Source organism: Ursus maritimus, unplaced genomic scaffold (assembly GCF_017311325.1).
Source record: "Ursus maritimus isolate PB19 unplaced genomic scaffold, ASM1731132v1 scaffold_14, whole genome shotgun sequence".
Classification (NCBI taxonomy): domain Eukaryota; kingdom Metazoa; phylum Chordata; class Mammalia; order Carnivora; family Ursidae; genus Ursus; species Ursus maritimus.
In genome coordinates this window covers 2,818,052-2,845,309 of record NW_024423786.1, presented here as the reverse complement: position 1 = coordinate 2,845,309, position 27,258 = coordinate 2,818,052, and the positions used below count along the sequence as shown (strand labels likewise).

The 27,258-nt window shown below is 48.5% G+C and overlaps 1 protein-coding gene and 1 non-coding gene across 2 annotated transcripts; both read left to right on the top strand.

Annotated features, from left to right (window-relative positions):
- The first annotated feature begins 1,365 nt into the window (after positions 1-1,365).
- COPG1 (COPI coat complex subunit gamma 1) lies at positions 1,366-26,813 on the top strand. Its single transcript, XM_008697818.2, has 24 exons — positions 1,366-1,512; positions 2,440-2,492; positions 2,941-3,021; positions 3,279-3,350; positions 3,460-3,539; positions 5,318-5,393; positions 5,664-5,756; positions 6,149-6,235; positions 7,723-7,880; positions 7,968-8,101; positions 9,193-9,260; positions 9,506-9,694; positions 10,591-10,686; positions 13,161-13,404; positions 14,626-14,701; positions 16,096-16,199; positions 16,672-16,797; positions 17,107-17,175; positions 20,145-20,287; positions 20,818-20,989; positions 21,705-21,802; positions 23,785-23,923; positions 24,252-24,350; positions 26,330-26,813. The coding sequence occupies exons 1-24, from the start codon at positions 1,476-1,478 to the stop codon at positions 26,458-26,460; spliced, it is 2,625 nt and encodes an 874-aa protein (XP_008696040.1). The 5' UTR covers positions 1,366-1,475; the 3' UTR covers positions 26,461-26,813.
- LOC121102656 lies at positions 4,508-4,611 on the top strand. The gene has a single exon (XR_005834774.1). It is a non-coding gene; the product is annotated as a U6 spliceosomal RNA (small nuclear RNA).
- Positions 26,814-27,258: the final 445 nt, after the last annotated feature.

The following is a 27,258-nucleotide window of genomic DNA, read 5'->3' as shown; positions in this document are numbered from 1 at the left end:
TGTCTCATTTATAAGAAATTTGCATATTGCCTCCCAAGTCATCAGAAATGTCCCTTCATAAAGGGTGAGGAATATTTCATCTGATAGATCTACCATAATTTCTTTAACCAACCAATTATAGCTGGACAATTAGGGTGTTTCCAATTACCTTACTGCAAACCGCTGCAGTGGGCAAGTTTCATTTTCTTTTGGATGATTTCCACCGGATAAGGGGTGGGGTTACTGGTTAAGGATTTTGAATATCTTTCTGGCTCTTGACAATTTCACCTTGGCGCAATATCCCCCTCCCCTGCTTCCCTCTAGCCCCCAGCCTCAGCCTCCGCAAAGCCTAACCCTAGAGTCTGGCCCTTCCCCCTAATTCCACTCCTTCCGCTATGCTGTTACACCCTCTTTCACTTATGGGCCTCTGCCCCACCCCCTGCCCCTCCTCTCCACCACTGGCTCACTAGGGCTCCTTCTCCTCGCCTGGCTTAGGGCAGCCCCCTCCCCAGGCAAGCTGGTGCCTGACACGCATTGCACCGCTCGGCTATCCTGACTCAGGTTTGCCGTAGCCAAATGCAGTCTGGCACGCTGGCACGCACCATCCTTACCTTAGCCTCAGGGTGTCCCGCGCAGGTGCCCAGGAAGACAAACAGTGGGTGACGTTTCTTTTTCCCCTTTCAGTCCATTCCCGCCTCCAAGTGCTAGGGCGGCGCATCTAGTAGGCTCTCGATAAATATCTAAATATTTTAAAAGCACATTGAAGTTTCTATGCCGGTTTTTTACTTTAGATCCCTGAAAGTTTATAAAGTACAAAACATTTTGCACCAGAATTAGATGTGATTGGGGGTGGGGTGGGCAGATATGAATTATTAAGAGACAGATCATGCATTTCATGCATGGAAGTTCGTTCAACAAGAATTGACTGACCACCTACTATAGGCCAACATTATCCACGGCAGTGAATAAAAGACAATAAAATCAATAAAATAAAAATACAGTGTGTTAGATGATGATTCGAGCTGGGGAGAAAAGTCAGGCAAGGGAAGGAGACTGACAGTGAGGACCCCCGAGAAGCTGACAAAAATAACAGGTACCAATCGGGTGTCTACTGCGGGCCAGTGTGCTAGGGGCCTCACCTTCGAAAGCCCGTTTAAACTAACGCCACAATGCAGTAAGAGAGGAACCACTGTTCCCATTGCACAGAAGGAGGACGTAAGGCGCAGAGCTGGGATGCACATCAGCCCCGAGTCTAAGGCCTCCACCCTTCCCCGTGAACCCCGGGACCTGCGCCCGGTCCCTCCCCTGCAGGGAGAGGGTTAAAGCCGGGAGCAGCGCCGGGTTGTGCGCTTGCGCAGAGCGCAGATTGCGCTTGCGCAGAGCGCAGGGCGACGTGGCCGGCCGGAAGTTGCCTGTGCGGAACCGCCGCCGGATCGCCGCTGCTTACCGCACGGGTCTATCGCAGGGCTGCTGAGTTGCGCCCCGCTGGCACCACCATGCTGAAGAAATTCGACAAGAAAGACGAGGAATCGGGTGAGGGGGCGTAGGCTTGGAGAAGGTTGGACCCTAGCGCAGGCTCTCTGCACACCCTCCTCGGAGCCCTCCTTCCGGGCCTCTGCCTAGACCTGAAGCCGAGACCCAGTGAGGGACAGGGGTTGTGCCAAGGTCCGCAGCTGGTTAGTGGCAGGCCTCGGAGAGCCCGAGCATGCTCCACTACCCCATCTCGTGAGCTCGGACCACGATTCGCGGAGTGACCTTGGGCGGGTCATGCGCCTCTGTGGGTCTCAGTTTCCCCAGCTGTCAGGGGGAGGGGCCCGGCCAGATGCATCATTGTGACTTTATCCGTGAGACATCTTGGGATTCGCCGAGGCTGCGCTGCTGCTGGCCAGATGGGCGTAATCTGTGGAGCCGGTGTTCTGTGACTGAGAACCCTCTTCCTTTCCTTTATAAAGCAAACATTTTTTGAGCGTTTATGGTATGCCAGGCACTGCATTGCGCTCTGAGACTGCAGTAGAATCAATGAGACACTCAGTGCCTGAGCTGGAAATAATACGTCACAGGCACAGTGGAGAAGATAGACACCAGCCGGATAATGACATATGTATTTAATTACACATGTGACATTTGCTGTGAAGAAATCCTAGTCACTAGGAGATGGTGGTCCCCACACATTGTAGGGACTCAGTTAAGTACAAGTTGCATAAATGAATGCAAGGCAAGACGCTATGAGAGGCACAGAAGGACTGTGCTAGGGCTGCTGGGTGACAAAGTGGTTTGGGGTAGAGGGAGCTCCCTGCAGGAGAGTGGTAGGATCTATATGCAGGTTGTAGAGCTTTGATTGCCATTCTGGAGTAATTTGAACTCGACTAGGTAGACAGTAGTGATATCTTTTCCTTCTCTGTGTCTGGAAGGTTTGCAGTTTAGGCTTACAACCTAGACTCAGTCTTCTCTGTTCTCTAGGTGGAGGCTCCAACCCATTCCAGCATCTTGAGAAGAGTGCAGTACTCCAGGAGGCAAGTGTCATTTGCCATCTTTCATCCTAAGTGTTCACAATCAATGTGTGCAAAATACTAACACATTCAAAGCGGTGGTTTAAAGAACAGTAAGGGAGAAAACCTGTTCATGGAAAGACAGGAAAACTTCGTTCCTGGAGAGACTTCATTATGCTTGCATCTGTTGTTGTTGTTCTCTGTCTCTGTTTCTAGGTAACAAGTGTTCACTAAGCATCTGTTAGTAAGTCAGTACATCCCTAACTGATATTTAGGGAAGATTTGAGGAGTTGTTAATAGATGAATTAAGGAAAAAGCAAACTAAAAACTGTTCCCTTGTGAAAATAAGCTTATTCAGGAAAATGTATTTATTTACCCTGGGACTTCTCAGACCTTGAATGTGCTTGAGGGCAGTCAGTGGGAGGGAAATAAACTAGGCAAGAAGGCAGTGTTCTTGGTTGCTTCTTTTTAGGCCCGTGTATTTAATGAAACTCCCATCAACCCTCGAAAATGTGCCCACATCCTCACCAAGATCCTTTACCTCATAAACCAGGTAAGAGGATGGAGCTTGGGGGTGGGGAAAATGGTGCTGGGGGTTATTGGGAGGGTTGCTAAGTCAGATAGCCCTTAGGGTTTTGACAGCTCCCGTGTGGTTATCATCCAGCTCTGGGTCCCCTCAGTGTCTAACTCTGATGTGTTGCCCTCGATGGAGCCTCTACAGGGTCTGGGGATCTGGCCTGGGCTGATGTGGCAGGAAGAGCCTTCTGGCTTCTCTGTCCCAGGCTGTGATTTCTTTTTTGATTAAAACAGGGGGAGCACCTAGGGACCACCGAAGCAACCGAGGCCTTCTTTGCCATGACCAAACTCTTTCAGTCCAATGATGTAAGTGCCCTCAGTCAGTATGGTCTACCTCTATGTGGATTGGAGTTTTCCTAGTCTTGGCCCTCATGCTGAGCCGAGGGTGATAGTGCTTTTCCTATTTCTTTCCCAGCCCACACTCCGTCGAATGTGCTACTTGACCATCAAGGAGATGTCTTCTATCGCTGAGGATGTTATTATCGTTACCAGCAGGTGAGTCTTGGGTCTACGGATGGCTCCTTTGATGGATGCCATTGCCACAGAGGCCGTTTTTTCTCATGTGTATCAGGCAGTGAGATTTTGTTTGACATAATGCCAGGCACCCTTTCCTCTTTTGTCTCCCTCATCTTTCAGTTATTGCTGCCCACCACATGGCAGACTCTAGAGTGTACACTTTAGCTTTTAATTCTCTGGCCTTACTGTAGGCACAAAGCTTTCCTTGCCTCGATTCCTCTCAGTCAACTGAACCAGCCTGGAACTTTCACAAAGACTTTAGTGAGTACCAGGAGAGAACACAAGAAAAATAGACATGGAGGGTGCAGGGGGTATACAGACAGGCTCACTTACCAAGTACTGGTTTCTGCTTTAGAATGAATTACTCAGGGGACAGATGTGACTAAAATATAATCCCTGTCCTTAAGAACTACGGCTCAGTTCTCTTATTCTTGCCACACTTTGGGGGTGGAGGGGGATGTCGTACATTCCATTGTAGTTTCGTTCAGAAAATATTTATTGAATGTCCACCCATCCCTGTGTATAGCTCTGGGAATATATCACCAAATAAGACCAACATGAGCTCTGCAGCCCCAGAATTGATGGTGAAATAGCCAGGCACACAGGCGTTAAGATATAATAGAGTTTGGGGCACCTGAGTGGTGCTGCCTTTGGCTCAGGGCTTGATCCCAGCGTACTGGGATCAAGCCCCACATCAGGCTCCTCTGCTAGGAGTCTGCTTCTTCCTCTCCCACTGCCCCTGCTTGGGTTCCCTCTCTCGCTGGCTGTCTCTGTCAAATAAATAAATAAAATCTTTAAAAAAAAAAAAAGATATAATAGAGTTTATCATGGGAAGTATGGTAGACTGTGAGAACAGACCAGAAGGATCTACAACTTGAATTTGGATTAGGAAAGGTCTCCTAGACCTGTCTGAGTAAAGTCCTGAAGGATGAGTAAGAAATAGGACAGTGCTTGCTTTGGCAGAACATATACTAAAATTGGAATACAAAGAAGATTAGCATGGCCCCTGCTCAAGGATGACTGGCAAATTTGTGAAGCGTTCCATACTTTTCCAAAAGAAAGAAAGAACCCACTGAGAACAAATCTCTTCCAAAAACTCTTATTAAAAAAGACAGGAAGGGAGGGGGGGTGGGAGGAAGGAAGAGAGAGATAAGGGCGCCTGGGTGGCTCAGTCGGTTAAGTGTCTACCTTCAGCTCAGGTCTGGGATCGAGCCCCACATCAGGCTCTCTGCTCAGTGGAGAGTCTCCTTCTCCCTCTCCATCTGCCCCCCGACCTGTGCTTTCTCTCACACTTGTACTCTCTCTCTCAAATAAACAAATAAAATCTTTAAAAAAAAAAAAAGGAAAGAGATAGAAATTTAGATAGATAGATAGCAGGACAGAGGTGGAGGGGGCCAGGAATGCTCCAGGCTGAGGGAATAACATATACAAAGACCTGGAGAGGAGAGATCATGGCCTATTTGGGGACTTCTCTGTTAAGAAGTTTATACTTGATGGTAATGGGCAATAGGAAGCCTTGGGAATGTTTTAATCCAAGCCAGAGAGTGACCTGGTCGTTTCGAGTTTTATAAAACTCTCTCTTGCAGTGTGGCTTGTGCCCAGGAAGGAGTAAGAATACAGTGAGAGCACTGGTTAGGAGACTCGTATAGTAGTTCAGGCAGCGTGGTGACCAGAGCTGGGGAAGAGTGGATGGGGACATGTGCCTGGGAAGGGCCAGCCGATCTCCTGTGTGTGGACGATGCCTTCCCCTTCCACAGCCTGACAAAGGACATGACTGGGAAAGAAGACAACTACCGGGGCCCGGCTGTGCGTGCCCTCTGCCAGATTACTGACGTGAGTCTCCTGCCCCCATCAAGCAGCCATTCTCCTTCCCTGCTTCTTGCCAAGGCTCAGTCATGATCCTCCTTCACATGCATTTGGTTGTCCTGTGTCTCCTGGGCAAAGCACTGAGCCAGGCGATGCGGGGGTGCGGGTGGGGTGCAGGAACACCAGAAACAGGTTTGCTTCCTTCTTGCCCTCGCTCTTCCCACCCATCACCTGCGCTCCTGACGGTCACCAAGGATTGATTGGGTCCCCTCCTGCCCCCACTCATTGTCCCCACAGAGCACCATGCTGCAGGCTATCGAGCGCTACATGAAACAGGCCATCGTGGACAAGGTGCCCAGTGTCTCCAGCTCTGCCCTGGTGTCTTCCCTGGTGTGTAGCTAGGGACCCTGGGGGGCTGAGCAGCAGATTGGGAAACTGAGGAAAAATCAGAGTTGCTTTTCAGTAGGAAAAAAAGTGTTTCTGTATCCCCAGATCTGAGAGTCCCACCTGCTTTCTTAGTGAAGCGTGCTGGGGAACTCTTGATCCATCCTTTGGGGTGACAGATTGTTGGAATTTGGGTCTGGTGGGAGATCTGCCACCAGGGCAGAGAGTGAGGGTAGGAGCTATCCTTGTGCAGTGTCTCACAAAAGCAGCACAACGGAGAGGCTCTGGGCTGTGCCTGAGGGAGGACCCAGAGCTGGACTGACCTGTGAGCTGGGGCCAGGAGGTATGATGGCAGAGCATCCTGCCTGCCGCGTCTTAATGTGCTCTGTTGCCCATAGCACCTGCTGAAGTGCAGCTTTGACGTGGTCAAGCGCTGGGTGAATGAGGCCCAGGAGGCGGCATCCAGTGATAACATCATGGTCCAGGTGAGGTGTGAGCAGAGCAATGATATTTACAATTCTTAGGCAGATGACATGGCACTAGCCAGTCAGAATGGGCACTCACCATGGAGATCCTGGTGGTCCCTAGCAGGAGCAGGTTTTACTCTTTTGTCATTGGGTTGTGGGGAGACTTGGGCGTCTGGGAAAAGAGTCCAGGGTAACACTTGGGAAGGTTTAAGTTAGAGGCTGCTTACCAGCTGGTAATATCCAAGTATTTGATAACCAGCATTTTGGGGTATGGGAGGTAGCAAACGTGTCCCAGGCAGGCAGAGGGCCTTTGCCAAGCTGCCTTTGTTAGTGATGCATATAAATACTTCGGTGGGGCTTTCAGCTACTTAACTCTTTTTCAGTGACCTAGGCCAGGATTTCCCTTTACCTTTGTGAGTCTCAGCTTCCTTGTATGTAAAATGGTAACGAAAGTGTCTGCCTCAAAAAGCTGTGAGGATAATATGAGACAGCATCTAGAACATCCGAATATCTGCCTTCTGCTCAGGTTATGATCCCAGGTGATCAAGCCTCGCATCAGGCTCCCCACTCTGCTTCTTCCTCTGCCCTTCCCCCGGTCATGCTCCCTCTCCCTCTCTCTCAAATAAATAAATAAATAAATAAATAAATAAATAAATAAAATCTTTAAACAAAAAACAAAACAACAACAACAAAAAAACCCATCTGATCTATTGGGTACCTGTAGGTGCTTCCTGTGTGTTTATCTCTTTTCTTTCTTCTCACCCCTTGTGCTGACCTCACCTCTCCTCTCCTCTCCTCTCCTCTCCTCTCCTCTCCTCTCCTCTCTAGGGCCAGCTGTGGCCCCTCAAAATACTTCCCAGGGTCAGAGACTCCCACGGTTGCATGACTTAGCCTTTGAATGCCATTCTGGTAAAGAAACAGAGCAGGGGGATAGGAAGTAACTCTGTGCACCCTACATCTCCAGAAGGGGAGTCCCTTGACTTTGGGCACTCCAGACCTAGCTTTGCCAGCACCGGCCATGAGTCCTTGGACAAGTCAGTGGGACTACAGATACCTACCTTCAGGGGCGTTGTAAGGTTTAACGCTGTAAGGTCTCATGGGAAGTGTGCCGCACGCCACCCTTACCACACATGTCCATGCTTGGGGCCTGGCTCGCACTTTATCTTTCTTGTTGAAAGTCACCGCGTCCCATTCTTTCATCTCTGTGGCGTCTGTTGTCCCCTCCACATCTGTCCTCATGCTGCCTGTTAGGACCCTTGCCAAAATCGGGGGCAGGAGCTAGATTACAGATACACTCACGTGGTTTATTGAACATTGTGCCAGAGGCGATCCGTACAGAGCATCTGGGGAGATTGTCACAGCCACTCTGAGGTAGCTACTGTGATGCCCACCTTAGAAACGAGAAGGCTGAAGCCCAGAGGGATGGAGTGGCCTGCCTAGGGCCACTCAGCCAGGAGACCTGAGCTTCACACGCCTGTGCTCTGCCATGGTCCCCTGTCCTCTAGTACCATGCTCTGGGGCTCCTGTACCACGTGCGTAAAAACGACCGCCTGGCTGTCAATAAGATGATCAGCAAGTTCACCCGGCATGGCCTCAAGTCTCCCTTTGCCTACTGCATGATGATCCGGGTGGCCAGCAAGCAGCTGGAGGAGGAGGACGGCAGGTAATGGCTCTTGTCTCCCCTGGCCAGCCGATGCCTCGTTCAGTGCTGGGCCAGCCCCAACTTCTTGCCACCCGTGTTCTTTTGTAGCCGTGACAGCCCACTGTTCGACTTCATTGAGAGCTGTTTGCGCAACAAGCACGAGATGGTGGTGTACGAAGCCGCCTCGGCCATCGTCAATCTGCCAGGCTGCAGCGCCAAAGAGCTGGCGCCGGCTGTGTCAGGTTACCGACATCCTTCGCCCCAGCCCCACACGTTCATGCCCACTGGGAGCTAGGCCCAGGGCTGAGGGTTGGGGAAAAGAAAGAAAAAGCCCTCCGGCGGCCACAGTGTAGTGTTAAGAAAAGGATTCGGGATCTAGTGAGTACGTGTCGGTGCCAGGCACTGTACCAGGCTCTCTCTCAAGCATTATTTCTGGGATAGGGTACTTTCAGTTCCATTGTACTGTTCATTAAAGAGCCTGGGGCTCTGGTAATAGGCAGAGGTGGGGTTCAGATCCACTCTTCTGCCTGTCGGGCTGGCCAGCCATGGCAAGAGGGCCTGGCAGAAGAACCCGAGATTTAGAAAACCAGTACATGCTCCGCAGGGGCCAAGCTGTCTCAGACAAAGGAGAAAGCAATTCAGAGGGGTCACTCAGTGTCACTCAGACACTGGAGCCCGATGGCCTGGGTTGGAGGCCTGGCTTCCTGACAGCCAAGGCACAGGGAGGGATATGCTGCCTGACGTGCCACCACGTAGGCTAGGAACCAGGGCAGTTGGTGAAGCCAGGACTGAGGTAATTCTGCTGGTTTCCGTTCATGCCCAGGAGAGAGGAGTGCAGTTCTCCTTCACAGGGGTAAAGGGCTCAGGCTTCAGGTGCAGGCAGTCCTGGATTTCAATCCTGGTTCTGCCATTTACTACAGCTAGTCTAGAGTTAACGTTCGCAGCTTTACCGCTGCGTGCCTCAATCTCTGTATCTGTTAAACGGGGATCATAGTAAGAGCTGCTTCGTGAGGTGGGGAGAAGTCAATGAGACGAGGCACAGCGGCTCCTTCGCACAATGCCTGCTACGCGGCAGGTGCTCAGTAAGCAGCAGCCGTCACTCACGACACCCGCTGGCTCTCACGAGCCTATTAAAGTCTGTCTGCTCGTGAGCTCTCTTCCTTGGTCGTGGTGAGGCTGCCAGCAGGGAAATGAGCACAGGGTTTGGGTCTGAACAGCGTCCTAGCCCTGGCGTGCCCTCCGTGCCCTGTCCTGCCCTTCTCCTGGAGGCCTGGGCTGTCCCAGCTGCTGAACAGCGAGGGCAGCCTGGCACGTGGCATCTGTCTCCCCACAGTGCTCCAGCTTTTCTGCAGCTCACCCAAGGCCGCTCTCCGCTACGCTGCTGTCCGCACCCTCAATAAGGTAAGGGTTTAGGGGTGGGCAGAATGGGGGACTGGCCTTTTGAGAGGGTCAGGGAGGTGGCCTGATCCAGCTGGAGGTATGTCGTGCCCCCTGACCTGAGTTGCAGCAGGTGTGGTGCTGGTCACAGTTGCTTGCTACCAGATAGTGAGATGGGCTCATGCAAAGGACCTCTGACCAGGCCCGAGCCATCCAGGGGAATAACTGAAATTCCTTTTTATCTCTTTTCTCTCTGTCCTCCCAAACAGGTGGCCATGAAGCACCCGTCCGCAGTGACGGCCTGCAATCTGGACCTGGAGAACCTGGTGACGGACTCAAACCGCAGCATCGCCACACTGGCCATCACCACGCTCCTCAAGACTGGCAGCGAGAGCAGCATCGACCGCCTGATGAAGCAGATCTCGTCCTTCATGTCGGAGATCTCGGATGAGTTTAAGGTACCTGGGCGTGCCTGGAACACCCACCGTCCCCAGAGTGAGGAAGATACTCTGTGCCTGCTCCCCCACGTTCCCCAGCCCAGGCCAGGATCGACCTGGGGGCTGGTCAGGCTTGAGGACGTGGTGGAGAGGGGGTGGCACGTCACCCTTCACAGGGCTCAGCCTTGGGAGATGTGCACATCCTGCTTGGGGTCTTTGTCCATATTGTTCCTTTGTGAGGCCAGTTGGCAGGGCACAGAGTGAAGACGGAGGGAGCAAATGTCAGAGATTTCTCATTTTCTGGTGTGAGCTGATGGTGGTGCTGTTGATCAGTTTGGGGAAGGAGGGACAGTTAGGTCCTGGGTGAGGAGAGCGAGAAGGTAATGATGGTGATTGCAGACATACTGAGTTTGAGGTGCCTGGTGGACATTTGGAAACACTGGTCTTGAGCTCAGACAAAGGTTTGGGAGTGAGTGGCATAGAAGAGGTAGGTAAAACCACACGAGGGGGTCAGACTGCTTAAGCGATAGTTTGCAAAGGGAAGAGGGCCAAGGCCAGAGTACCCAGGGAGGAGTGAGAACAGCTGATGGGTGAGATCGTGGGGGTGGAGGTGGGAGGAGAAGCAGGACAGGTGGGATGGAGAGGGGCCTGTGGACTTAGCTTGAGGTCTGAGAAAAGCAGAGTTTAGGGGACCCAGAGTCTGGATTTGGGGCTGTTGGGACTGGTGTGCATGCCACCCTAGTTGGATGGGCTGGGGATCATGTGCTCCCTGAGGGTAGAGATGGAGTTCCTCTCTCCTTGCCGTCTAGGTCCACGGCCTGGCCGGGCCTAAGAAAAGACTCCGTTGGCACTTAGTGAACTAAGTAACTTGACCCTCGTAGCAGGGGCTGCTGCTCACGCATGTCTGTTTGACTCAGGTGGTGGTGGTCCAGGCCATCAGTGCCCTGTGTCAGAAGTACCCTCGCAAACACGCTGTGCTCATGAACTTCCTGTTCACCATGCTGCGGGAAGAGGTAAGAGCAGGCATTTGGGGCGTGACAGGTCTCATTCAGGGAGTGATCTGGCTGCTAGCTCCATGCTCAGTTTGGAGCCAAGATCCTCTTCTTGGGGGGTACCCAGATCAACCCATTAACCAGGTGGATTTCCTGGTGCCTGCGGCCATTTATACTCCTCACGGACCGCAGTATAAACATTCACCAATTCCTAGTCATTAAAGTAATAACCAGTGACTCACCAACCTAGCTTTAAAGACACAGCAGATGCCCTGTGGCGATGCTTGTGCCAGAGTCAGAAAACCTGTGTTCTTCACTGGCGTCTAGTATAGAAATTTTCTGGGCCATTCCAGGGGCTCCAGGGTTGGTTCCTTCTGAAATTGATGCTCATAATGTGACATTAGGTTATGGTTTTGTTTCTGATGTGTTTTAGTGATTGACTTACACTGCCTTCCTTGGTGTCTCAACAAAACCAATTAATTCAGAGGAGCAGAAGTGAAGGGTTTTAGAGTAGATTTGGTCCCCAGATATCTGGTGCCCCTTTGCCCCAGCCCAGAGTGGCCCTTGGACCAAGGCAGGTGAGGATCCCTTGCCTGGGGTGTCTTTGGGCTCCTGAGATATTAGAGGGGAGGCGGGTGCTAATACCTAGGGATCCCTCAGCTAATGGGTCCAGGACTTTAGAGACACTACACAGCGTACACAATCTTGTAATCCACATAACAGGCCTTGTCACCAGACGTCATTTTCTCCCTTTAAAAATCAGGGATCTGAGACTCAGAGAGGTGAAGTGACCTGCCTGTGGTCACCTGCCCAGTAAGTATCTGAGCCAAGATCTGAACTGAGATGTATCTGGCTCCAGACTCTGTGGTTTTCTCCCAGACTTCCTTTCCTCCCAGAAAAATTCATGGTTTCAAATAACAGTTAAGTGTAAGACCTTCACTCATTAGAGTGCAGCTGTCAGATGCTGAGACCTTGTCTTCTAGAAATGGGTCTGTTGCTCGTGCCCAGGGGTGTGTCATTCTCTGGTCAGAGCAGCTTCCTGCAAAGCCTCACTGAAGTTACTCTGAGCTTCTTGCTGCCCCCCATGCTGCTTGGCTGGCTGTAAAACTGATCCTGAAAATAGTGTTTGAAGGTTTACAGTGCGCCTGCTCACATAACAGCCTCACTGAAGTACAAATAGCATCTTACTTACTCTTCACAATGACCTGTGAAGTAAGTACACTGAGGTCCTTATTATGAAGGTGCCTGAGGTTCGGACAAGGAAAGTGACTCACAGCCATAAAACAAACTAATCTGAGAACAGGGGCCAGATTTGACCCGCAACCAAGTTTTTACTTGCATTGTACAAAGTTTTAAACATTTCAAGTTAGTGGCCATTATTTGCAAATCAGGAAAACAGCCACCAACACCGGCGCAACGGATTTCTAGTTTCTCCTACAAAATTCGGAAGATCTGGCCACACCGGGTTGAGTGGCGATTTCCCTCTTTAGGTGCGATGGGCACCGTCCAGTGCCTCACCCCTCCCATCCACTCCACTTCTGTTGCCACATTACATGCCTGGCACCCACGGGCATCTCACCACCTCTGTCATTAGAGTCTGTAAGTCGCAGAGCACAGATTTGGTCTGGGGTCTTCTGGTTCTCTCCTGCCCTGTTCTGTTTTGGGTTGTTGTTTTTTTTTTTCCATTGTGGTAAAATACACATGACAAAATTTACCATCTTAACCTGTAAAGTGTCTAGTTCAATAGAGTTAAATATATTGATATTGTTGCAGAGCTCATTTCCATAACGTTTTCATCTTGTAAAACTGAAACTCTGTGCCTAATAAACAATAACTTTCTATTTCCCTCTGCAGTCCCCAGAAACCGCCCTTCTTTCTGTCTCTATAAATTTGATTACTCTACATATTTCACTTAAGTAGAATCCTGCATTATTTGTTTTTTTGTGAGTGGCTTATTTCACTTGGCATAAATGTCATTGAGTTTCACCCGTGTTGTAGGACATCTGAGAATTTCCTTCCCTTTATGGCTGAATAATCCATGTTATGGATAAGACCACATTTTATTCATCCATTCGTCCATTGATGGACACTGGTTGCTTCCACCTTTCGGTGATTATGAATAATGCTGCTATGAATGTGGGTGTACAGCTGTCTTTTCGAGACCCTGCTTTCTGTTTTTTCGAGTATATACCCTGAAGCAGAAGTGCCAGATCATATGGTAATTCTGTTTTCTAAAATTTTCTGAGGAACCCCTGTACTGTTTTCCATAGCATCTGTACCAGTCTGCCTTTTACTTCAAAGTTGGGAAGGAAAGTGAGACCCAAAATGTTTCTGTTAAACTACCTACTATTAGAACTGGAAGGGCACCAGTGAACATTCAGTCCACGCCTTATGTTTTACACAAAAAATAAGATAGAGTCCCTGGTCCTGGTTAGGTGCTGGGCCTCACAGAGCAGCCTCCTTGCTGAACTCACCCCCCCCCACCCCGGCTGCAGGGCGGCTTTGAGTACAAGCGGGCCATCGTGGACTGCATCATCAGCATCATTGAGGAGAACACGGAGAGCAAGGAGACCGGGCTGTCGCACCTGTGCGAGTTCATTGAGGACTGCGAGTTCACCGTGCTGGCCACCCGCATCCTGCATCTTCTAGGCCAGGAGGGGCCCAAGACCAACAACCCCTCCAAGTACATCCGCTTCATATATAACCGCGTGGTCTTGGAGCATGAGGAGGTCCGGGCAGGTGGGTCTGAGCCAGTGCTGAATGGGGGCTCTTAACTGCTTCTTGAGCGGATGACCTGCCAAAGGGAGCTGAGCCCAGCCCACGGGTACTCTTGTGTTCTTGCCTCACAAGCTTGGTGGTGTGTAACATTGTGGGAAGGACCTTAGATGAGCGGGTGTCACCCAGTTGAATGGTTCTTTAGCTGTCTGATTTGTGTTGCTGACTTTTGGTTTTTAATGTTCACTACTTGTTAGTGTTTAACTTTCTTTTCTTTCTTGTTTTTTTTGTTTGTCTTGTTTTGGTTAGCTTTTTTTTTTAATGGTAGCTTTATCGAGATACAATTCACATACTGGAAAATTCACTTTTTTTTTTAAGAGAGGGAGCATGGGACGCCTGGGTGGCTTAGTCGGCTAAGCATCTGCCTTCGGCTCAGATCATGATCCCAGGGTCCCAGGATTGAGTCCCTCATCGGGCTCCCTGCTGAGCAAGGAGCCTGCTTCCCCCTCAGCCTGCCATCTTCCTGCTTGTGCTCTCTCACTCACTTGCTCTCTTTCTCTGACAAATAAATAAAATCTTATTAAAAATTTTTAAAAAGGGAGGGGAGCAGAGGGAGAGAGAGAAACTTAAGCAGGCTCCGTACCCAGTGCAGAGCCTTATGCAAGGCTCGATCTCACAGCCCTGAGATCATGACCTGAGCCAAAATCAAGAGTTGGATGCTTAACCAACTGAACCACCCAAGTGCCCCAAAACCACACTCTTAAATGAGTGTACAACTCAATGTGTAACTGTCATATTCTTAATTTTATTTTAAATCTTCTTTTCTTCTCATGCCCCCACTGGACAGATTTTTCTTGTTTCAGCAATTGATATTCATTAAGAATAGTTCATTTTCTCATTTATATTAATCCAAAGGCTAATAACTGTGAGTTGAGGCCATTTGGACACAGAAGCTGAGCAGCCTATATGTGGCTGGCTTCTGTGGCCTCTTCGTAGTCAATGCTGAAATGGCTCCTGGAACCTAAGAATGGGGCTGCCTTTTCCCTGACATGGATGAGGGAGTTGAGGCCCAATGGAGGTCCACCCAGGGCCACTCATTGCATTAGTGGCAGGTTTGGGCCTCCATGCTCGGGACTGCTTGGCTCTGGGGCTCTTCTGCTCAGAGACCCATTCTAAGCACTGTAAGTGTCCAAGCTATGAGCTGTCACGTACATTGGGTAAATCATGTTTGCTTCATAAATACAGGTGCTGTGAGTGCTCTGGCCAAGTTTGGAGCCCAGAATGAAGAGATGTTACCCAGTATCTTGGTGTTGCTGAAGAGGTGAGTCTAAGCCAGAGGTCCCTGAGGGATGACAGTGTTCTCTGGGGGAGAGAAGTTATACAAGTATGGATTGTAGCAAAAAAAAAAACAAAAATAGAAAGCATAGAAAAGCATGAAAAACAGTATCATGCAAAAATCCCGTGACCATTGTTGAGTTCTTTTTTTTTTTTTGAGTTATTTTCTTTTAAAACAGCTTTACTGACATATATTTCACAAGCCATAAAGTTCATCAATTAAAATGTATAATGTGGTGGTTTTTAGTATATTCACAGAGCTGTTGTAACCATAACCATAATCTGAGTTTAAAACATTTTTTTTTAAAGATTTTATTTATTTATTAGAGAGAGAGTGAGACAGAGCACAAGTGGGGAGGAGAAGGAGAAGCAGGGTTCCATGCAGGGTTCAATCCCAGGACCCCGAGATCATGACCCAAGCCAAAGGCAGCTGCTTAACCGACTGAGCCACCCAGGCACCCCAGTTTAAAAAATTTTTATCATCCCTAATAGAAACCCTATATCCATGGTGCTTACAGGGCAGAGTAAATGTCTGTTGGGTTAGGGCAGTCTTCGCAGTGTGGGTGTGTGTTCCCATCATTAAGACCCTTTGGTTCCTGTGGTTTTCTTGCCATGTGTGAAGTTTGATGAGGCTGTTTTCAGCTGTGCCTACTTGGCTCTTGTGCTGGTTAGCTGGTGAGGGTGGAGAGAGAAAGAAAAAAAACCCTATATCCATTACTGGTCACTTTCTCTTCCCCCAAAACTCCCCCACCCAGCCCTAGACAACCACTAATCTACTTTCTGTCTCTATGGATTTGCCAGTTTGGGTCCTTTCATAGAAATGCAATCATATAATCTGTGGTCTCTCATGTGTTTGGCTTCCTCATGATGTTTTTTCAAGGCTCATCCAGGCTGTGACATGTCCCAGTACTTCATTCCTTTTTATAGCCAAAGAATTCATTGTACGGGTAGACCACATTTTAGCTATTCACCAATTGACAGACATTTGGGTTGTTTCTACTTTTTGGCTCTTGCAAGTAATGCTGTTGTGGACATTCATGTACAAGTTTTTGTGGGCCTATGTCGTCAGTTCTCATGAGGATACGTCCAGGAGGGGAATTTTGGGGTCATACTAAATTATTTTTGACATATGCCACTGGATATAGGAAATTGCCTCCTTCACTGGGTGGACTTTAGGGAGAGCGCCCGGGGACTGTGAATATGGCCACCCCTAGGTAGACTATTACAGGCTCTTCTGTGCATTTGATGCCTGGATCGCACATCTGGGGACTGCGCTTTAAGAGACTTGCTTCCTTTGACTACCTTCTGCTGAAGCCCTGCAGCATCCCTCCTGCCATCCCTGGGGGCCCCCGTCAGGAGTACTGTGTGTTCTGGCTGCAGGTGTGTGATGGATGATGACAATGAAGTAAGGGACCGAGCCACATTCTATCTCAATGTCCTGGAGCAGAAGCAGAAGGCCCTCAATGCAGGCTATATCCTAAATGGTGAGTCTCCCTGGGTGTCTTTGACTTGGTCCCGCCAGGGCTGTGGCCCTTCTCACCACTCCAGAGCAGGCGCACCCTCCCTGGGTAGAGGAAGTCTGAGGCAAGACATTTTCAGCTTGACTTTCATGGCAACTTCATGGCATCACTGTAACCTCAGGAGACCTAGAATCTTGCGGTTCACACCAATGTGGGTAGAAACAGCTCAGTGAATTGAAACACTAGTCATTAATAAAAGCCTCTCTTTGCATAGTACTCTGCTCTCTATAAATCACTTTCTTATATACATTTAACCCCATACCAGCCCTGTGAAGGAGGATGTAGATGAGAGAGTGGAGCCCCAGAGGGTTAAGTGGTTTTCTCAGTGGTCTAGGGTCATACAACCTAGACCCCAGGGCCTCAGTCTTTTGTGGGGGATTCCGGGTGCTCGTTCTGTCATGTGTTCAGGCAGTATCTCTCTCCCACTGGCTTCTAGGTCTGACCGTTTCCATCCCTGGTCTGGAGAGAGCTCTGCAACAGTACACTCTAGAACCATCAGAAAAACCTTTTGACCTCAAGTCTGTGCCCCTGGCCACCACGCCAATGGCAGAGCAGAGAACAGGTAAGTAATACCTGTGGTTTTGGAGGCCTTCAGATCCAGGCCTCTGTTGGAAGGTCTGCATGGGCCGTGAAGCCACTAAACCTAGCCACAATGGGGGGCTTATACCAAGAGGATGGAATAATCCTTTCTGTATCTGGCTCCAGGAAATGGAGACACATTCACACTCTGTTTCTCACATGTTCTGTACTCTTGCATGCTTACACTCTCAGAGGGGTTGGAAGTAATAATCCCTAAGTAACAGCTCTGTGGTCAGTACCACACTGCCCCATTACTGGCATTGTTGGTCACCAGGTATGTTTGCTCCTGCAGAAAGCACCCCCATCACAGCTGCCAAGCAGCCTGAGAAAGTGGCAGCCACCCGGCAAGAGATCTTCCAGGGTGAGTAGCAGTGCTTGGTGGAGCTCTCAGGACCTGTGCTTGGTCTCCTCAGCTTTAGGGTAGTTGCTCTCCTCAGGGGAATTAGTAAAGACTCGATCAACCACAGTTTTTTGGTTTTTTTTGTTTCGTTTTGTTTTTTGTTTTAAGATTTTATTCATTCATTTGAGAGAGAGTGAGCAGTGGGGAAGGGCAGAGGGAGAGGGAGAAGCAGACTCCCTGCTGAGCAGGAAGCCTGATGTGGGACTTGATCCCAGGACCCCTGGGATCATGACCTGAGCCTAAGGCAGACGCTTAACCAGCTGAGCCACCCACGTGCCCCTCAGTGACAGTTCTTACTCTTGAATGAGAGTACTTTAGACAGCACATTTGACCGGAGAGTACTTTAGACAGCACCTTTGACCCTCAGGTGGAAGTTATTCGGTCCATTTGGTATTGGAGGAATTAGAAGTTCAGAGAGAGAAAGTGATGTGTGTAAGGTTGCACAGCAAGAAAGTAGAGGGGCTGGAATTAAGATTCACATTAAACTGGCTCAGAGCTGCCACTCAGCCTTGGTTCTGAGGGTTCGGGTCCCTGGAGCTCAGGCTGGTGTCAGTGTCAGATTCAGTACAGTTGGGGTCCAAAGACCCTAGTACTTTTTCTTGGGTTCCAGAGGCGTTCAGTCCACATTGTCTGGAAAGATTTTGTTTAGGTATTTATCTGTCCCTCTGATCTTGTATCTTTTTAAGGGCAGAGGCTGTGTGTCTAACTGTCAGACCATAGTATCTACTAAATTCCCGCATTCAAGGACTAACACATGCCCCTCTTCCTTCTTGAAGGATCTTCTGTGCTCATCACTTCTACTCCAGCTCTTCTGTCTTCTCTTAACTAGTCGTGTCCTTTTATATGCTCCATTATAGCTTTTAGCACAGTGCCTTTCTTTCTCATGGTGAGTTCCCAATTATTGTTGAATTAAATTAAATCTCCCCCCCATTCCATTCCATTCCATTCGAGAATCCTGTCTTCTGTCATCTTTCAAATTCAGCAACACTAGGATCTGGAGCTAACTGGGATCACTGTAACACAAAACTTTTCCTTCTGTATTACCTTGTCTTTGCTGTTACCACAAATCACCGTAAACTTAAGTGGCTTAGCACAACACCAATTTATTATCTTACAATCTGAGGGCAGAAGTCCAGAATGGGTTTCACTGCATTAGAGCTCCCTCTGGAGGCTCTAGGGGAGAATCGTGTCTTTGCTTTTTCTAGTTTCTAGAGGCCTCCTCTATTCCTCTCCTGGTGACCCCTTCCTCCGCCTTCACAGCCAGCAGTGTGGCCTCTTCAAATCTGACTGAGCCTTCTGCCGCCTCCTTTTAAGGATCCTTAAGATTACATTGGGCCCACCAGATAATCCAGGATAATCTCCCCATCTCAAGATCCAGCTTAATCGTATCTGCAGAGTCGCTTTTACCATGTGATACAACGTATTTGCAGGTCCTAGGAGTTAGTTTGTGCACATCTTGGGGCCACCATTCTGCCACACCTTTGAAGGAAGACTCCTCCTAAGTCTCTTAAAGGGTATCAATTTCATCTTTAAACGATCTTCCAAAGCCTGACATTTATTGCATTTAGCTTCACAACAGTCCTGTAAACGAGATTATTATATCTATTTTATTGGTGAAGAATTGGAAACTCAGAGGCATTAACTGATAGCTTCTAGCAGAATCCCCCAGGGTAGTTAAGTGTCAGGTCTAGAAACCTGGTGCCCGGTGAAATAAATTCCCATAGAGAAGCACTATGGTGCCTGATGATCATGATGGCCCAGAAGTGCCCACTGGTATCTAAGCTGGCTCTTTCTGGGCTTTTTACTGCCTACACATTCGTCAGATACGGTCCTTTGGGTGGCAGAGGGCTGAAGCAGTCACAAAGAGAAAGCAAAAAAATAATAATAATAATAATAGTAATAATAATGATGATGATGTGTACTTTCTGTCTCTATCCATGAAACATGAATTGAGTACCTACTAAGTTCAGGACAAAATATCAGCTCCCTGCCCCCAGGGCACGTTCCTGTCCTTACAGAGTTCAGTTTAATTGGGAAGACAAGTTAAAAATCTTAGAGCAGTGGTCTTCAAATCAGTGTACATCAGAATCATCTGAGAAAATTTCTTAGAAATGTAGATTCCCGAGTCCCAAATCCAGAGATTCTGATAGAGCTTATTTAGGATGGGCCGGGAATCTGAGTTTTTAACAATCCCCCGCCCGCAGGTAATTCTGAGACCGGTGATCTATGACCGTAGTTTGAGAAACGCAGCCCCTGCCATCGAATAGGGAAGAGGGCAGTAGGCATAGCCATCATAGGTGGACATTGTGTGCAGAATGCTGCCAGAGGTCTCCTTCACCTGGATGGGCCAGGGTGGGGGCCTGTGGGCCAGAGCACCCAGCCCAGTGCTGGAACCTGGCTTTGGGGTGTAGGAATAGGCCTTACCAGGTCCCCACAGACCACTTGAAGTAGGGTTTTCTGCAAGTCTGAATCTGAAACCTCTCCTTACTGGCCATTTATCTTAACTGACAAATGTATAGGACCAGTTTGTTCTTTTGCCTGTTTCTGTGGCTGTAACATCACTCATCTCATCTTTAGAGTTTTCCTTTTAAAAATCTTTGCTGAGCTTCTAAAGCTGTAGGAGTTTCCAAGTGTATTAGGCCTAGGCCATTGGGGTCTCCCAGTCAGTTTTCTGTGGCCGAGGTCTTTTGTGAGACAGAGGGGAAGAGAATATATTCATGGTGGGTGGTACAACTTGAGGAAAGTTAGCAAGAGGAGAAAACGCATTGGTATATTTGGGAGATAGCGAGTACCTTGTTGTTGTATATACATACTCATCCATCTCAGTAAGGTGAAAGACCTGGAAAATTGGCCATGGGTGTTTATTAGAAACCATCGCGGTTGGTCTGGGAACTGAAAGGCTGAGTGAATTTGTGGCCTGTGGCTTTCAGAGCAGTTGGCGGCAGTGCCAGAGTTTCATGGGCTGGGGCCCCTCTTCAAGTCCTCGCCTGAGCCTGTGGCCCTCACTGAATCAGAGACCGAGTATGTCATCCGCTGCACCAAACACACCTTCACTGACCACATGGTGTTCCAGGTGAGCAAGGAAGGCTGAGGCCCTGCTGGGGCTTGGGACTAGGGAGTGGTCCCAAGTGTGATGGGTCCTGTAGGGTCCCACACCGAGTTGGTCAGGAGCCCAACGTGATGATAGGTTCTGTCACCAGCTGGTATGTATCTTGCAGCATTTTTTGTTTGTTTGTTTGCTTTAATATTTCATTTATTTATGTGACAGAGTGAGAGGGGGAACCCAAGCAGGGGGAGTGGGAGAGGGAGAAGCAGGTTTCTCGCTGAGCAGGGAGCCCATTGCGGAGCTCAATCCCGGGACCTCAGGATCATGACCTGAGCCGAAGGCAGACACCTAATGACTGAGCCACCCAGGCGCCCCTGTATCTTGCAGCCTTGACCCAGGACTTCTCTGGCTCCTGTGTGTCAGCATGGCAACAGGGAGCCTGTGTAAGGGTACTGGGAGAGGAGTCATGGGGTGAGTTAGGACCTCCGGGCTCTTCCTCTACAGTAGGGCTTGGACCTAGAGTAGCGTCTAAGCAACCCCTCTCCTCCCTCGTCCAGTTTGACTGCACAAACACACTGAACGACCAGACCTTGGAGAATGTCACAGTGCAGATGGAGCCCACTGAAGCCTACGAGGTGCTGTGTTACGTGCCTGCCCGAAGCCTACCCTACAACCAGCCTGGGACCTGCTACACATTGGTGGCATTGCCCAAGGAAGACCCTACAGCCGGTGAGTCCCTCTCCAGGAACAACCCTGGCCTTGTGGGAGCCCTTGGGATCCAGATGGGGTGGGCTGGTTGTGTACCAGCCGTTTGTCTCCTATGAGAGCTTCAACTCCTTGATTTCAGTCTTGAGAAGAAGAAGAAAGGCTGAGTCCTGGAAACTTGTCATACGTCGTCCCATTTCACCCTCATAGAAGACCTAGGGGGATGAGCACTGCTCTTTCTATTCCTAGATGAGAAAACTGAGACTTAGGGTAAATGAGTCACCTAAGTTCATGTGGCTGGTAAGAGGCAGAACCCAGGTCTCTCTGGTTCTCAACCAGAGGCTCTTTCAATTCACCATGAGAGTACAAAGACAGGCACAAAGACTGAAAACACCCCAACTCCACTCCTTCCAAGGGATCCACCAGCGTCTTTTTCCAGGCTGTGGACAGTGGACATTTGACTGTGGTACAGGCTTAGCCATCCTGTAGCACCTCTGCTCTTCCTGGTTCTTCTTCACTCTGAGGGGGCTCCTCAGACCCATGTCTTGACTCTTTTGCCCTTCCACAAGGTGGTATCTTCTGTTCAGATCTGTGGGGTTGGGTGGCTACTTGTGGGATTGCTGCTACTGATAATATAACAGAGGCCTGCGGAGCAGACCGTGGCCACCTGCCCTGTGGAGGAGCTCATCCCCTGCAGTGGCTAGGGACATCCTGACCACGCAGGCTCTCTTCCCTGCAGTGGCCTGCACATTCAGCTGCATGATGAAGTTCACTGTCAAGGACTGTGACCCCACCACTGGGGAGACCGATGACGAAGGCTACGAAGATGAATATGTGGTAAGAAGCTAGTGTCAGGAGGCTCAATTTTGTGCCTGAGGCTGCAGAGCAACCCCCTTCAGAAGCTAACAACTAGACTTGAAGCTGCTTTTTGCTGTTTTTGGGTCTTTGAAAGAAAGTTTTTTTTATTTTTATTTTTTTTTATTTTTTTATTTTTTTATTTTTATTTTTTTTTTTTTAAAGATTTTATTTATTTATTCGACAGAGATAGAGACAGCCAGCGAGAGAGGGAGCACAAGCAGGGGGAGTAGGAGAGGAAGAAGCAGGCTCATAGCGTAGGAGCCTGATGTGGGGCTCGATCCCGTAACGCCAGGATCACGCCCTGAGCCGAAGGCAGACGCCCAACCGCTGTGCCACCCAGGCGCCCCCGAAAGAAAGTTTTTTTTAAACTTAACAAGAATATATGCTTTAAAAAAGAAAACTTGGGAAATACAAAAACCAAGTATGAACAAACAGGAAAACATTACTCATAATCCTTGGGAGTTATGTGGGGGGGTGGGGAGGAGTTATATAATTGAGGTCATTCTGGACATTATATATCTTGCTGTTTCCACTTAAAACCATAGTGTATTTTCCTGCGTGATTATAAATACTTCATAAACAAAGTTTTTAAGGACTTTAAAATACTCTGGCATATAGAGATAACTCACTTGACCTTTATCCCCTCAATGTTGGGCATTTGGGCTTCCAAATTTCACTGTGAAGGCTGCATTAAGTATCCCTTCGGGTACAAATTTTTGTCTGCATTTCAGATTATTTCCTTAGGATAGATTCCTGGAAGTAGAAAAACTGAATCGAAGGATAAGCATGACATTAAGACTGATTCCTGTTGTCAGATTGCTTTCTAGAGAAGTTGGATCGGTTTGCATGTGTTGAGTGGTCCTTGCACGCACTCAAAGGACTTCTAATTCCACTTTTCTGAGCTTGGAAGGAGCTGAGTACAGGATCGCTCTGGGGTTTGACCGAGGGGCAGTGGCTCAGTGCCATCTGAGGGCAGACGATTATACTCAGCCTGGGGATGCAGATTGTTCAAGCTCCTCGTGACTAGAGGGACAGTTACTGTGGAATACAACTGATATTCACCATTGTCACAGTGGAGCCATTGTTGAGGGGACCTCCCTAAGCCAGCAGTGACCCTAAGATCAGGAATTGCCCTAGTGGGCACCTGGGTGGCTCAGTCAGTTAAGTGTCTGCCTTCGTTTCGGGTCATGATCCCCGGGTCCTAGGATCGAGCTTCACATGGGGCTCCCTGCTCAGCGAGGAGTTTGCTTCTCCCTCTCTCTCTGCCTCTCCCCCAGCTTGTGAACTCTCTCTCTCTCCCAAATAAATAAATAAAATCTTTAAAAAAAAAAAAAAAAGGAATTGCCCTAGGACCAAGTGAGCTCCTTGGGAGAACTGACCCTGAGGCATTGCTTCTGCTGTGGGAGCTGAGTCCTACTTAGGCACACCTTAAACATCCCCAAGAGTAGGGGCTCAGTGAAGATCTGGTGGGTGAATGAATGGGGAACCTTTATGTGCTCTCAGTCCAAGGTGGGGGGTATTACTGTGTGTCAGGTTCAGGGAGGACACAGATGGAGGTGGGGGTCTAGAATATGTCCAGGCTCAGAGAATACAACTGAGGCAGAGGGTGGGATCTGCTGAGTCAGGAGTGATAGAGCCATAGGAGGCAGACCTTCTGGATCCTTGAGGCACGGAGTCTAGGCAGGCTTCAGAAGGGATGTGATCTTGCAGCTGACATCCTCAGGTGAGTACTTGGGTCAGGGCATTTCTATTGAAAGGACACCACTTAGCTGTATGCACTTGAAGGACAGATATCCAGGTTACTGTATGTCCCCAGAGCCGAGCACAGTGTTCAGAGCCTAGCTAGCACCTGCTGAATGCGTTGCAGAAAGGGATGAGCAGTGAGTTCAGAGCAGAGGTGTGCGAAGCAGGAACTCATTCCCCTGGAGGTGTTTGCCTAACTTCCACCCCCATCTCCCCAGCTGGAAGATCTGGAAGTCACCGTTGCTGATCACATACAAAAGGTCATGAAGCTGAACTTCGAAGCAGCCTGGGATGAGGTAGGGGATGAGTTTGAGAAGGAGGAAACATTCACCTTGTCTACCATCAAGACACTTGAAGGTAAAAATCCTTGTCTGCTATTGAAATGTGTCCTCTCCTTTCACCCCTGCCGGCCTTTGCCCTCCAGAGATCCAGGGCCCTGTCAAGAGCACATACTTCAGATGCCACTTCATGAAAAGCTCGCTAGAGGAGCGCCCGGCTGGCTCAGTGGAAGAGCCTGCAACTCTTGATCTTGGGGTCAAGAGTTTGAGCCCCACGTTGGGTGTAGAGATTACAAAATAAATAAGCCAAAAAAGCCCCTTAGAGCAGGCTTAGGGAATGGGGGCGTGGTGGTGACACAAAGGGGAAAGGAGATGTGGCTTAATGATGCTGGGATTTCTCCCTACAGAGGCTGTGGGCAATATCGTGAAATTCCTGGGAATGCACCCTTGTGAGAGGTCAGACAAAGTGCCAGATAACAAGAACACCCACACGTTGCTCCTGGCTGGTAAGCAGCATTTCTAGGTGGGAAGTGCCGGTGTCGCTCACAGCCTGGATGCCACTGCATCCTGGGTTGAGGGCTCCCACTGGGAACACAGGAATTCAAATTCACAGCATTGAAAATTCACAAAGTAAAAAAAGACCAGCAGTGAAATATCCTCCGACTCTTGCTGCCTGTCATCTAGTTCCGTTCTGACAGGCGACCGGCACTGCTATTACAAACAATGCTGGTATAGCCTTCCAGTGATTTTATGGAGATGAACTCTAACATGCACACATTTCCCTATTTTAACTCAAATGTTTATGTGTAAATGGTATATACATTGTTTTGTACTTCAGTCTTCACTTGACAAATCTTTCCTATGCCTGGCTGGCTCAGTTGGTAGAGCATGGGACTCTTGATCTCAGGGTCGTGAGTTTGAGCCCCACGTGGGGGTGGAGATTACATTAAAAATAAATTGAAGAATACATAGAGTTTCCTCTTTTTCTAATTGTGGTAAAATGTACATAATGTAAAATGTACCATTTTGAGCCCCAGTATACAGCTCAGTGGCGTTAAGTATATTTGCATTATTGTGCAGTTATCAACACTGGTCCTTCTCCGGGACTTTTTTTATCATCCCAGAGTGAATCCTCATACTTTCCTGTAGCTTCCTTGTATTTCATTGTATGGGTGTACCATATTTTATAGAACCAGCCTGTATTGATGAACATTTAGATTGTTCCAGGCTTTTGCTCTTACAAACAAGGCTACAGTAAATAATCACTACATGTGTATATATACACATACTTTATTTTGCATGTATGCCCTAAGGCTATCTATAGGATAAATTAACCAAGGCATTATTAAGTCAAAGTGCATTTCTCATTTTGATAAAATTTCCAGTTGTCTTCCATAGGAACTGTATACCTTTCCTTCCACACTGTGGACAACATCGTGTATTATCAGTATAATATAGTAATCGGTAATATACACAGTATATTATCAAATCATTATCAAATGATCTTTGCCAGCCTGGGTGGAAAATGGTATCTTAGTGTAGTTTTTATTTTGCATTTCTTATATATTGAATGATGTTAAGCTTCTTCCCAGATATGTGTGCCATTTGTATTTCTTTTTCTCTGAATTATTTCCATATCCTTTATCTAATTTTCTACTGGTTGGTCTTTTCTAATAGGAATGGGATTTTAAGAAGTCAACATGGAAATTTCCAAACTTACACAAAAATTGAATAGTACAGTGAACCCTCACGTGCTCATCCTCTAGCTGCAACAACTAACAGCATCTATACCACCACTCACTCTAACTCCCCACCCCAGGTTATTTTAAAGAAAATTCCAGATATAGCAGTTTGTATGTAAATGTCTCTGTATGTTTCTCTAAAAGATAATAGCGCTTTGTTTAAACCGGTAGGGGTAATACAGTTGTCACACCTAAAATTGAACAAAAGGAGATGGGAGGGTTTTTTGGTTTTTTTTTTTTCCCTGAGTGTTTATAAACACGGTTGGGAGGCAGCTCTGCTTCAGTGCCCTTCTTACAGCTGATAGACCCCAAGCGGATGTTTCTGGCCACACTGAAGCAGTCCCCTGGGTCTTGCAGACACCTGCAGTGCAGTTTTATCATGGAGGGGCTGTCCCTACATCTGTGCTCTTAGATTTAGCCAACATGCGTGAGAGCCTCTGTGTTCCCAGGTAGAAGCTTTGTATGTTCATCAATTCATTTGCACGTGGCAAAGCTTTAAAAAAAAAAAAAGGCTAGTGTAATTATCTTCTCTACTTTGTAGTTGAGAATACTGTTGCTCAGAGAAGTAAAATGACTTGCACAAGATCTCACTTAGGGATTTCAGACCAGCTCCCCTGCTTCCAGGCCCATTCCCATTTCAGTACACCACAGCTGCCTTGATCAGTTGCTGTAAATGCCACCCTCAACCTACCCTCTGCCGCTTACTTCTTCCTTACACACCTGTACTTCTGTCTTCCCTCTAGGTGTGTTCCGGGGTGGTCATGACATCTTGGTGCGCTCCCGACTGCTGCTTTTGGACACTGTAACAATGCAGGTGACAGCCAGAAGTTCAGAGGAGCTGCCAGTAGACATCATCTTGGCGTCTGTGGGCTAAGGGGCCAGGCTGCATGAGCCCTACTCCTACCCTATTCCCCTCAACACTACGCAGAAGTCACACCTTCATCCTGAATCCAGTGGAAACTCCTTCCCAAGCCTCTGTATCAAAAACAATTAGAAATCACTGAAAAAAAAAATTTTTTTTTAATTTAACCCTTGCCCCAGGATGGCCAGGGGGTAACCTTTTTTTCTTTTTTTAAATAGGGGATGATTTTAGCTTGTTCCAGCAGAACCTGCTGCCGTGTCAGGGTAGGGACATCGAAAATGAATAAAATGCTCACACCTCCTCTTGAATTTATCCCCAAGAAAACCATCTTATCCATATAAATAAATCAGCATGTATTTATTGAATGCCTGCTACTTCTGCAGACTCATGTTTAAGGGCTCCACTTTCCACTTCCCCCTTCTGAGCCCCCCACCAAGAACACCTGCTCTATCCATTCCCACCCACAGCCTTTTCGCTTCTGTACTTGAGGTCAGACCACTCCCACTACTCTCCATCCAAGCCCCAGGAACAGGAGTGGTGCAGGTTTGCTGAGGGGATGATGGCAGGTCCTGAGGTCATGTGCCTGTTCTTGCATCCTCACCATCGCCCTCCTTCTCTAGGTGATGAATAGAGCCCTCAGAGGGCTTGGGGGGGATCATTTGGGCGTTCCCTAGCATGTACACTGGGGTTTGCCTGCTCCCAATTCAGTGAATGCACAGAAGGGAAGAACAGCCCTTAGAGAGCACTCTGTTCGCTGAAGATGGAGAAATCCTTGGTTTATGTCCCAAGGGAGCAGGCTCAGCCGCCACC